Source organism: Ziziphus jujuba, chromosome 10 (assembly GCF_031755915.1).
Source record: "Ziziphus jujuba cultivar Dongzao chromosome 10, ASM3175591v1".
In the NCBI taxonomy this organism is placed as follows: domain Eukaryota; kingdom Viridiplantae; phylum Streptophyta; class Magnoliopsida; order Rosales; family Rhamnaceae; genus Ziziphus; species Ziziphus jujuba.
Window position 1 is genome coordinate 301,222 of NC_083388.1, and position 12,805 is coordinate 314,026.

Consider the following 12,805-nt stretch of genomic DNA (forward strand, 5'->3'; position numbering starts at 1 on the left):
CTATCATCTATTTTATTACCAAAAAAAAATAAAAAAAATCAGATTTTTTTTTTTTTTTGGGTTAAAATAATACATCATGATGTATTTCAACTTTCAACCAAAAAAAATAAAAAATAAAAAATAAAATAAAATAAAATTCTATTGATCATGATTTGTCGCTCTTTCAAAAGTGCCCTTGTGGAAGTAAGCAATATACAAAGTTGGTAGAAGGAGTACAACCCAAAACGAAAACCAAGTATTCAAGCTCCATTTAGTAAGTTGCGGAGCCCCAAATACACATTATAAACAAAATGTCAAAATCCCCAAAAGAAGGTCTAGGGTATTTTTTTTTTTTTTTTAACTTATTGTTTTAATTTAATTTATCGATTTGGCTGATCAATACAGTCTAGTGTTGCTCTGCAATGAGCCTTGAAGAAGACCATAAAGAAGCAGTCTTTCGGTATATTGTATTTTCACCGCAACACTTCTAATTTCAGATTCAAGCTTCCTAGTTTCGCTTACTTCCGCTCTTCCATCCAGAAGAAAATTACTCTTACAGATAGCTTTTTGTTGGTACTCTCTCTCTCTCTCTCTCTCTCTCTCTCTCTCTTTAGGGCTTATCTTGTCATTGCTGAACTGATCAAGTAGAAAAAATGAATTTCCGCATCATTTTCGTGTTGTTTTGAATTTTGTATTCTTGTTGCCAGTTTGCCATTTTGTGCTTGCTTTGTCAATGGTTTAGTACTTTGCGATGTTTCTCCCCTATTCATAATCTTAGGCTTTTACAACTTTCAAATTTGGGAGTGGGGTTGTTGAATGTGCGACCTGTTTGGGTGTAGGTTGATGTCAATCAGTTAAATCTTAACACTTTATAAGGAAAAATAGAATTCAATCTTTGCTGTCTGGCAAACTTGCAACTTACTCTTGGATAGGAGAAAATTAATATGAAAGATCTTTATGTTATTTTTAAGATGCATATCTATAATATTTACATAAAAGTATTTAGTTCGCATATAATAGTCATTTTCCATGTTTAGTGAATTTAAGTACCTGTTTCTGTTTGTTCACATAGCAGGATTTTCAAATTTTGGTTGGGCTTGTAATGCATTAGGTTAATGGTTAACTTTACAGCTATATTCTTTCATTCAGTTAATGCAAAAAAGAAAAAGTTAAAAATGCACAAAGGAAATGAGTGTTTGTACCTTGATAGCATGAATGTCTTACTAATTTCATGTTTCTTGAGTTGTCTTTTGGATTGCCACATCTCTTTCAGATGCATTGAGCTTCTAGCATGTTATATGGCCGACGGTTCAATGTAGATTCTTTCTTAAGCTGATGTACACATTTCCCTTTTATACGTTTCTAAACTTACTATTGATGATAGTTTCTTTTTCCCCACACTTTTTTTCATTTTCAAACTCTTTTTGGTTGAAGATGATAAATTTGGTTTTCTTTAATTTTATGTGTAATCTAGGTTACTGGTGGAACTTCTAGTTCTATCTTTATTGAGTTAGTGAGGAAATATCCTTAATTATGATTTAATATATTCATCATGTAAATTTTATCTAATTGTTCTGTCCTTGTTGATTTATTGCAGGAAGCTGCTCCAATTGGTACGTTTATTTGGAACTGGCATTTTTGTCAGATTGCACATATTGTGGTTTGATTCTGCTTTTTATTGCAGCAGTCATTTTCCTTATATGTCTGCATGACTCTAGATAGAACTTGGACAATTCTTTGTTGCCACTTTGTTGTGTCACCTTGCATGTCCGTCAAGCATCATAATTATCACCATATGTTATTCTATTATCTATGACTCATTTCTTGATTCTTATATGCTATTTCTTTTTCATACTTTATAACGGGGGTAAAATACACCTACTGGAATGAAGATGGTTAATGGCTTAAACTTGCCTAAATTTTTTTTGGATGGCAGTCATATTCAGGAAATTGGTTTCTTGATTTTCTGTGCCACCTTCATGAACCTTATAGTTATCATTCAAAATCCGTCTGTCTATGAGTTTTTGTTATGTTATCATTATCCCTTTATAGAAACTCTTTCAAATTGCAACCCCTTTGAGTCTTATCTCATGAATTGGGTTCAATTGAGATTCATGCTTTTCAACTCCTTTTGGCCTTTCATTTTGTTTCCTCCTTTCGCTATGTGTATACTTCTTCCCATGAATTCTTCTGGCCTCTGTGCCTTCTCCACAGTTGCCTTGCAAGTTTATTTTATTATATACATAAGATGCCAAGGGCAAAGACAAATGTTGCATCGGCTGCTAAGCCAGCTGAACCTGAAAAGCCAAGCGAACCAGAAAATCCAGTTGAATCTGATGAGAAGGTCGATCTTGATGGAGACAATGATCCTGAGGAGACAATGGATGAAGAGGTTGAGTATGAAGAGGTAGAGGAAGAAGTGGAAGTAGAAGAAATAGAAGAAGAGGTGGAAGAGGAAGTGGAAGAGGTAGAGGAGGAAGAAGAGGAAGAAGAAGAGGTTGAGGATGAAGAAGTAGAGGACGAAGATCCTAATAATTCCCATGGAGCAGATTTCAAGAAAAACCGTAGTGCTGATGAGGCGAAGGTTGAAGATGAGGATGAGAGAAAGAAACATTCTGAACTTCTTGCCCTTCCTCCACACGGTTCTGAAGTTTACATTGGCAGCATTCCACATGATGCATCTGAGGAGGAATTAAAAGGTTTCTGTGAGTCAATAGGTGAAGTTACAGAGGTAAGCTGCATTATTAAATGTGAAGAACCTTTTTATGTTTCTAAATATACGTAAAAATTTTATATTTTTTGTGACAATAGGTTCGACTCATGAAAGGCAAAGACTCGAGTGAGAACAAGGGCTTTGCATTTGTTACTTTTAGAAATGTAGAAATGGCTTCGAAAGCCATCAGTGAGTTGAACAATGCTGAATTTAAGGTAACAGAAATTCTTTATACTTGGTTTTTATGTTACTTAATCTCTGGTTAAGGTGGTAACTTAGGGTTATGCGCTATCACTAAAATGAAATTATAACTGATGGTATAAATTTTTGAGAAGTTTCTATCTTCTGAAAGAAAGCTGAGAGTTTTTCTTAGAACATTTTTTTTTTTTTTCTTGCTCTTCAATTTTGGTCATCTTCTATATTTTGCAGTACTGTGCTTTTGTATTAATTCAAATCTCTCTCTCTCTCTCTCTCTCCCTCCCTCCCTCCCTCCCTCCCTCTCAGGGTAGAAAAATAAAATGTTCAACATCTCAGGCAAAGCACCGTTTGTTCATCGGTAATGTCCCAAGGAGCTGGGGAGAGGAAGATCTAAAGAAGGTTGTGACAGATGTAGGGCCTGGAGTTACAGGCGTGGAATTGGTCAAGGTAGTACATTATTAACCTCTTTATTGTAGTTTCTGGTAAAATGTTACAATGTGCTGTACTTTAATTTTTGCTTTTTAATCTTCTAGAGTATATTTGCCTAGAAATTTTCAGTGTTTTGCTTATTTGTTTCTTAGTTATTTTGTGGCTTTAAGTTTCTTGCTTACTGTTTATCCAACTCTTTGTCATAGGACATGAAGAATACAAACAATAACAGAGGCTTTGCTTTTATTGACTACTATAACCATGCGTGTGCTGAATATTCAAGACAGAAAATGATGAACCCCAAGTTTAAGTTAGCTGATAATGCTCCAACTGTGAGCTGGGCTGACCCTAAAAATGCCGAGTCTTCTGCAGCTTCTCAGGTACTTGTAAAGTGATTATAATTGTTTTTTTTTCCTGTTTTTCTGCATTTTGGTGACTGATAATTGCAGTTTGTGTGGCAGAGACAGTTACTGCTGTTTCAGTGTCGAATATGGTGGCTAACTATATAGCTAAAAAGTAATTTTCGTTTTTGAAGTGTCAATACAATGCATATGTCATCCTGCTAATGTAAATGGTGATTGTTCAATCCTACTCCATTAGACCATATAGCTGCGATGATAACAGGGTAAAAATAAACGGTTGTTCCTAGTAAATTATAATTTGTACTAAATAATTAATAGGTCATTCCACCTAACTTAAACGGCGTTGATGATGAAACATACTTGATGGAGTAACTTTCAGTTGGAATATGCAGAATATTACATTGTATGAATAGTGAATCCTATAAACTATCTCTAGTTCTTCGCTGTCTTCTGTCAGATGTTATTAGAGTGTCAGCAAAGACAATAAAAGCAAAAGTAACAAGGCAAGTTGTATTTTACTTGCCGAGAGGTGAGAAATTTGGCTTATTGGGTGTCTATATTTAAAATTTTAAAAATGATAACATGGTAAGAAAAAAAAAAAAAAAAAAAATACTAGAGAAACTGTTGGGAAATGTGAACGGCGCCAAAAAAAAACTGGTAGAGTAGTTGTGTAAAATACAAGATGAACTGCTGAAAATGACAGAAAGGTACTGGAAATTGTTGGCACTTGGAGAATCTGCACTTGTTAGTGTGCAGAATGTAGGTTGTATGGGTATAGATCTCAAACTTGGGTTTCTTTGGGTTGTTGGTCTTAATTTTGAGAGTTTTTTAGCTGAAGCTTTATGCATGGTCTGAGAAAAACCACTAGTTTATTTTTTATAACTTGTAAGGCATACGTCTCACTTATTGGGAAGCCATGGGGCCTTCTACACCTGATGTCGAATGTCGATACCAAGGGGTTTGATGCAATTGCCTTACAGGTATGTTGCCCAAAAAATTGCATCTCTAGGCATATTTACTGCGCTTGGGTATGCCTCAAAAATGCATTCTAAAATATTTCTATGGACCATATTTAGTTTGATTTGCTGTTGGTTTTAAGCTTGTACCACTGTGGTTGGGATAAATAGATCTTAGTTGTAGCTATCATATTATATTGCAAACTTGTGATGGTTTTTCTGTCTAAATATAAATTTGGAAATTCTAAAATTGAGTTTGACTCATACAGGTGAAGGCTGTATATGTGAAGAATTTGCCAAAAAGTGTAACTCAAGACCAGTTAAAGAAGCAATTTGAACATCATGGAAAAATCACAAAGGTGGTTCTGCCGCCTGCAAAGTTTGGACAGGAAAAGAGTAGAATTGGTTTTGTACATTTTGCAGAGAGGTCAAGTGCGATGAAAGCACTAAAAAACACCGAAAAATATGAACTTGATGGTGATCACTATTTAAGTATCGGTTACTTTTTTCTTTCCTAAATACTCAAATTATTTAGTGAGTTTTGGGTTTCCTTGTGATTTCAGGTCAAGTATTGGAGTGTTCTCTTGCGAAGCCACAGGCAGATCAGAAGTCTGCTGGATCCAACTCTCAGAAGTCAGGACTGCTTCCCAATTATCCTCCTCGAGTTGGTTATGGTCTGGTTGGCGGTGCCTATGGTGCTATAGGTGCAGGATATAGCGCGGCAGGTTTTGCACAGGTGAGACTGTCATTATATTTTTGTATCCTAATTTTTACAAATTTATTCAAAATGTGAAGTAAATAATCAAGCTTATTTTGATTTTCATCTGCAATTTTTGCTCACGAGCCATTGTTTGTTAGGTTTCAAGGAATTGAATACCAACTTCTTCTCCTAATATTTGTGGTTGGTTGAATACCTGAGAATGTATGATATCTTTGGGTGTCTAACATGACTTTTGCTGGTTTATGCCTTCTGATTTCATAGGAATTTATATTATTGTTTAGGAAGCAGACTGTTAACTCTAAATAGTTCGATAATATTCTAATGGGCTGATTTTGTTGTGATAAAGTTGGAGAGGACACAAAGAGAATTAAATTTTAAAGAAAAGGTTATCTCCAAGCCTCTTGAATCTTATATCTTGTCTTAAATAGAGCAAAAATTAAAGTGATTATAGAGAATAAGAGAGGAAAGCCAATAGAGCCTCTTAATATGAAAATATGGACAATTACTGAAGTGAAAGAAAATATGAGAAGTAGGGAATGGAAGAGAAGTGGAGTATCAAAGTAGTGAGCATATAAATGCACTTATAACAAAGTTAAACTACTTAGTTTATACCCGAAGGCCTATATTTCGCAAAATCATATAAAGAATATCTGGAAGTTCTGCTCTAAAGATTTCTAATTTTATAAGCTTTAGAGTTCTTTTGATGCTTGATGTGCATCTGTTGCAGCCCGTGATCTATGGACGTGGACCAACTCCTGCTGGCATGGCAATGATGCCGATGCTTTTGCCTGATGGACGGATAGGATATGTTCTGTAAGTTCACATGTTTATACTTTAAAATTATTTTTTGTATGCGGCACATTATGTTGATTTGTTCTTTATATAACTTTTGCTCAAACAAGTAATCGAACTTTTATGACTTTATATCTGCCTGTGTCTTCTAAATGAGGTTGGTGAAGTGTATTTTTTCTCTTGTTTCTCTATTTACAAGTAATCTGTCTTTAATCTATCATGTATCATGGATTAAAATTTCCAATATATAAAGGCTTGAAAATTGATGGATTATTCTCTTAAAAGCTCTCTTCTTTTCTTCACTCCTCTAGCTCTAGTACTACTGATTTTGTGCTCTGGCAATCTGCTTAGATAGCAACCAGCAATATGACCTTTTACTTTTTGTCTGACTATTTTCTTGTTGTATTGCATTTGTGATTTAAGCCTAGGTGCCATTTCCATTGAACTAAATGTGACCTTGGTTTGTTTCCTATTTTGTTAACGTGCCAAGGTTCAAGTAAGACTTTAAAAGTTTGTTAGAATATTCTTCAACACTGCTGTAAAATGAAAAGAAGAATTTATAAGAAGTTATGATAGCTTTACATTGCACTATTGTGATGACTTCATGTATCAAGTGACAAAAGATGTTATTATTATTATTATTATTATTTCAAACTTGAAATTCCTTTTTTTTGTTAACATGCCAAGGCTCAAGTAACACTTTAAAAGTTTGTTAGAATATTGTCCGACACTTCTGTAGAATGAAAAGAAGAAGAAATTGCACGAAATTATGATAGCTTTACATTGCACTATTGTGATGACTCTTATGCATCAAGGGACTAAAGATGTATTTATTATTATTATTTAAAACTTGAAATTCCTTTTTTTGGTTAACGTGCCAAGGCTCGAGTAACACTTTAAAAGTTTCTTAGAATATTGTCCAACACTTCTGTAAAATGAAAAGAAGAAGAAATTATATGAAATTATGATAGGTTTACATTGGACTCTTGTGATGACTCTTTGTATCAAGGGACTAAAGATGCTTTTATTATTATTATTATTTTTTACTTGAACAGGCAACAACCAGGGATGCAACCTCAGCCTCAGCCTCAACCTCAACCACCTCCTTTGCATCAGAGAAGCAGCGGCAACAGGGGTAGCGGTGGAAGTGGTAGCAGGGGTGGAGGATCAAAGGGAAAGCATAATCACGAAAGTGGACATGGCCGCAGGTATCGCCCGTACTAAGTGGAAAGCATTATAGTACAGTGTCATTCAACTTATTTGAACTGAGTAATAGGATTATTGTACTTGTTTAGCTACACTGATAAATATGATACCAGTCTGTTTGTAGTTCAGACCATTGGTCTTTTATTTATTTATTTGGCTTTGGAAATAGGCGTTTGCTTCTCAGATTGTCTTTTATATTCCTAACGGATTGTTCCATTTTTTTAATTTTATTTTTTTTAACATTCTTCCAAATTAAGGATGCGTCTTTGGTGCTTTGTGAAGAGGTTGAGGTGATGGGTTTAAGCTGTCACAGTCCTTGATTTGGTTTTTTAGGGTTTTTAGCACCTGTATCGCTCAGTTATTAGGCTTGTGTACTTTGGTCGCTTTTTTATATTTTGTTATTTGGTTTTATTTTTCTTTGGCATTTTGGTCCTCAAAATTCTGTTTTTGCTACTCTGTAAGTCCGTAAAACTATTTTTTGATACTTTTTTTTTTTTTTGTTTCCTATCAATTTTAGGGCAAGTACACTTGCAGCATAATAAAACAACCGAATTGCAAAATTAAACTACAAAATTAAACGATCCCATTAGACTCTGCATATTTGACCAAGTGCACTACATGCTTCAAAATTGTGAAAAGAATAGGCAAAAATGGTTTAACAAATAAAGTGTACGAAAATTCATTTAAAGATCTAAACCAAAAAAAAAAAAAAAAAAAAAAAAGGACCAAAGTTCATAAGCCTGATAATTGGGGGGTATAGATGCTGAATACCATTTATTTTATTTTTGTTTTATTTTGGTTGCGTTTAGGGTTTTTGAATTCTCTGCATGATTTTGACATAATCCATTCATACACTTATCACTTAATATACCGATTTCTTAATATAACCATAATCTAATGAGCAATGTAAATGACACGTGGTGTGAAAAAGAATTCAAAATGAAATTGTTTACAACCGAAAAAGTTCACTACCTTTGTAGTAGCTAGCTATTCATGTAAATTAACTCACACCCCCCCGGCCGAGCCCCCCCCAAAAAAAAAAAAAAAAAAAAAAAGGGCTGTCGTTTAAATTGATAAATGAGAATGTGGATATGTTGTGCAAAGCTGCAGCAATTTCTCTTTGTCCAATTGACAAAGTCTATGCAAATCATTTATTTCCAATGCCATCGCAAATTCGCAATTGCTTGCTTCGACAATTATAATAAGATTTTTGGTATTCCCATAATGATTTTGATAGTCACAGTAGTTGTGATTATATAACAGTTTTCAGATTGTGCATGGAATATATATTAAATGAAACCAATATCTCAATTTAATTAACCATTAGGTGTGGCGTACTCTGTAAAAATCTTAATTCACTACGATATTATCAATGTTAAAGTGGAAACACCTTAATGGAAAGAAGTAAAACATAATTCAAAAGTAGGAGCAAAATAAAGAAATTAAGCCACAATTTCATTTTCAATTAAAAATAATCAATATTAATAATATTATCCATCATAGAGTCGATGGATTATTTCAAATTTAAGTTTTGATTGGACTTTTATTTCATCTTTGGGCTTCTTCAACAACAAGCGGCGATGTTTGACCACTGTATATATATATATATATATATATATATGGAAATTACTTGTCGTCTTCGTTCTCTTCTTGAATCTTCTCCTTCATCTTCATAATCTTCTTTCAAGCTTGAAGGACCACAACAAAAAAGAAATAGCAAAATGGCTTCTTTTGGGAGATATGGGTCTCACTCCCATACTCCCTCTGCTCCATCCTTGCCAGAAGACCAAAATAATAATAATAATAATACGATTAAAATTCCTTCTTTTCTTCCTCCTCAGCCTCATGCTCAGCAGCAGCAGCAGCAGCAGCAACAGCAGACTCATGCTTCTTACTCTCATCATGTCCATGCCAATGCCTATAGCCAGCCTGCAGGTGGTTATTCATCTGATTTTCCGCCGGAGACACACCCAGATGTGATCAGAAGCTTTCAGATGGTGGACAGAGATGGGAGTGGGTATATCGATGAAAATGAGTTGCAACATGCTCTTTCTTCTTCTGGGTACCAGAGGTTTAGCCTTGGGACTATCCGCTTGCTCATCTTTCTATTTACCAATCCCTCTCACCCTGGGCCTCTCAGAATTGGTATTTTCTTTGCTTCTTTCTTCTCTTCTTGATTATATTTATATTTTAGAGGGCCATATAGATTGGAAATGTTCTCTTTTCTCTTTCTTTTTATATTTTGTATCCATCAAAATCTCTCCTTCCTTTCTTTTTCGATCCAAAAAAAATCTCTCTTTCTGTTGTTTTTTTTTTTCTTTTTTTGTCCCATCAAACCGCAGGGTTTTCTAGCGTAAATGAATATTAATTTCTTCATCAAAGTTTATTTATTTATTTATTTTAATACAAAGTTAATGTCAAAAAGTCGCAAAATTGTCTTTTTTCCTAATAGAAAGCCTCTTTGAGATCTGACTTGAGTATGCGCACAGTTTTATCTTCTTTGCCCTTCTCCAATTCTCCTTTGATATTCTTTGATGGGCCCTTTCTCAGATAGTGTGGTTTTGTTTCCTTTTCATGTATGACATCTGAGGTGGGCTCTATCTGCTGTTGCAGGGCTAAGAGAGTTTTCTGCACTCTGGAGTTGTCTTGGTCACTGGCGTGTAAGTATTTTCTGTTAAATTACGGATTGTAAATTTTTTATTTTTTTATTTTTTTATTTTTAATTATACGAAAAGCTTAAGTTTATTATGTATATTAAGCTTGTATAGGATCTTAAGTTATTAGAATGAGGGTTTCTGCCTTTTAAGAGTTATCTTGATCGATGGCACTGATCCCAAAAGTTTGAGCTAGAATATGTGAGTTTATTATGTAGAATGTGAGATTTATTATGAATATTAAACTTGTGTCAACATTTTTGCTCTTTTGCCCTCTCTCTATGTATATATATATATATATATGTTTAAGGTTAGAAAAAGTCATTGCCACCCTTAGAAACTGAAGAATAATAACATCTAGAATTTCAGCTTCGTAATGGAGACTCTCACAGTCAGAATGGTTCTGACACTAACATTAACATGCATTTTCAACCGATTTGCTTTTCTTCATTTTGTTTGCATAACATTCTTAAATCTCAATTGGCTTTACCACATAGAAAACTATATCTTAGGAGCTACTAGTGGTTTATGTTATCCAATGATTTCATTTACTTGTTTATCGACAATGCTTACACTATAAGAGTATTAGTTGGTGAAATATTCAAGTTAAAAAGGCAACAGAGGGATATTATAAAAGTTAACTAAATTCTGAATTTGCAATGCCATAAACCATTTTTAGTTGTCAACATTTGGTGTGTTTGGCAAATTATTTTTTCGAATATCCATCTACTTCTTCATAAACTTTTAATTACTGATGTTTGGGTGGACTGGCGTTAATATTGAAATCCAACTCATGCTCTCCCGGCATATTTACAGGCCATATTTGAGAAATTTGATGGAGATAGGAGTGGAAAAATCAATGTGATGGAATTGAGGGATGCTCTTTACAGCATTGGCTACGCAATCCCACCGCCAGTTCTCCAACTTCTGATATCTAAATATGGAAATGAAAGTGGTCAGAGGGGTGAACTCAACTTTGACAGTTTCGTTGAGTAAGTGTTCTTAGGCTCACGTGCATTTGTTTTTTTACTGAGAATCCGAGACTAAATTGCTGATTACTTACTGTGTCTCCGTTGGTTATGCAGATGTGCAATGATTGTGAAGGTAAGATGTGTATAATATAATAGATAATTCCCATAGCTTTATACTTTTAGCAATACCTGGATGAATAATTAATTATTTTTTGTAAATCCTGTGAGCGAGAGAGATATTGAATGAAGATCAGTGTGAGGTAGAGTGTAGGAGAGTGGAGCAACGAAATAAGGATTACGACAAGTTAATATTAGATGGACTAGAAGATACTTGCAAAAGGATTTACTTTTGCTAGTCACCTGGACGTATATTATTTCCAGCTTTATCTATGAAAACTTATGGTGATTTTGGTTTCAGGGTTTGACAGAGAAGTTTAAGGAGAAGGATCCTGGGTATACTGGAGCTGCGACTTTCAGTTATGACGCATTCATGTCTATGGTGATCCCTTTTATCGCGTCATATAATTGAATTGGTTAGGAGTTAGGTGCTTGTGTGTATTCCTTGTATAATGGTGGATTTGTTTGTTTGAAATCAATCTGAGGAAGTTGTACAATATTTGAGAAACGAGGGAGGTGACGACTGATTGAAGTTTTTATTCTTAAGTTTGATTTGTTTTATTGTAATTATGAAATTGTAAAAAACTGACAGAACAAAATTGAATTGAAGATAGTGGTCTTATGCATGTCTGAGAAACTAATTACATGCTGCGAAGGTATGCATTGTCAGCTGTGTTTGATGAATGCGGTGTGAGAGATAAAAGAGAGAGGGAGTTTTGTGCAATGAATAAGCTTGGCTTGCTCTATATGTAATTTTAATATTTGATCTTGATGTTGCATCCTATTGAAAGAAAAACAGAAGAATGAATCAAAATAGCAAAGTTTAGGCAAGCTTTTAGCTCAGGCTGTGTGGGAAACGTAAATATTTTAAGTTGGATCTCGTGTGACAAAAATTAATAGCTGCAGGTAGGGGTGGGCACGGATTGAGTTGGTTCGGTTTTGGACCGAAATATAACCCAATCCATACATATCGGTTTTTTTAATTTACAATCCAAACCAAATCATTGAAATATTAAATACAAATCAAACCAAACCATTTATGATCGGTTTGGTTTGGATTGGTTGATCAGTTTGAAATTTACTAATTTATAAATATATAGTACAAATAAAAAAATTTTCAAATATAAAATATAAATAATAAATTATAATTATCCAAACATAAAATACAATTAGAATAATACAACATAGTCTACAATGGAAAATAAAGAAGAAAATATAGCAAATGATATACATCATGCATTTATTAAATAGCTAACATTAATGTCATCATCTCACTCCTATAAAATCAAATTAAAATTGTTAGAACAAATAATGTAAAATAATACATTCGTCAAAATTCATTCACTCAAGAATCAATGCATAATTTTTTTTTTTTTTTTATCTTTAAAACTTTGGTAAATCATAAGTCAATCACCGTTGATAGGTTCACTAATTTTAGTTGATTCTGTAAGCTCTACAAAGATCAAAACAATAAAATTAGCAATAAATTATATTTAAACATTTATATATATATATATATAAGTAACAATTGGATACAATATATGTAGATATATATATGATGGGGATGTAAAAAAAAAATATATATTATGGTGATGGTGATGGACTGGTGGTGGGCGGCAACAAAGATAAATGTTTAGTTTAGCGTTACAACTAACAATTTGATTTAGAATTTGGGATATGGGGATGTAAAAGAAAAAAAAAATATAT

General features: G+C 33.7%; 2 protein-coding genes across 6 annotated transcripts; both read left to right on the forward strand.

Moving 5' to 3' along the window:
- Positions 1-291: 291 nt before the first annotated feature.
- On the forward strand, positions 292-7,536 carry LOC107410170 (heterogeneous nuclear ribonucleoprotein Q). 3 transcript variants are annotated; one of them, XM_060812000.1, is made up of 11 exons: positions 292-552; positions 1,577-1,592; positions 2,194-2,710; positions 2,791-2,907; positions 3,197-3,337; positions 3,526-3,699; positions 4,572-4,661; positions 4,907-5,114; positions 5,201-5,373; positions 6,086-6,171; positions 7,206-7,536. In XM_060812000.1, exons 3-11 carry the CDS (start codon positions 2,228-2,230, stop codon positions 7,372-7,374), a joined length of 1,641 nt encoding a protein of 546 aa, XP_060667983.1. In that variant the 5' UTR covers positions 292-552; positions 1,577-1,592; positions 2,194-2,227; the 3' UTR covers positions 7,375-7,536. The 3 variants fall into 3 exon arrangements, with proteins under 3 accessions (XP_060667983.1, XP_060667982.1, XP_060667984.1); XM_060811999.1 differs by having other exon boundaries at positions 1,577-2,710; XM_060812001.1 differs by lacking the exon at positions 4,572-4,661 and having other exon boundaries at positions 302-552; positions 1,577-2,710.
- Positions 7,537-8,876: 1,340 nt separating this feature from the next.
- Positions 8,877-11,724, forward strand: LOC107409684 (probable calcium-binding protein CML48). Of its 3 annotated transcripts, none has more exons than XM_025070583.3 (5): positions 8,889-9,501; positions 9,940-10,016; positions 10,827-11,002; positions 11,096-11,114; positions 11,400-11,724. In XM_025070583.3, exons 1-5 carry the CDS (start codon positions 9,078-9,080, stop codon positions 11,508-11,510), a joined length of 807 nt encoding a protein of 268 aa, XP_024926351.3. In that variant the 5' UTR covers positions 8,889-9,077; the 3' UTR covers positions 11,511-11,724. The 3 variants fall into 3 exon arrangements, with proteins under 3 accessions (XP_024926352.3, XP_024926351.3, XP_015872601.2); XM_016017115.4 differs by having other exon boundaries at positions 8,901-9,501; positions 9,970-10,016; XM_025070584.3 differs by lacking the exon at positions 11,096-11,114 and having other exon boundaries at positions 8,877-9,501.
- Positions 11,725-12,805: the final 1,081 nt, after the last annotated feature.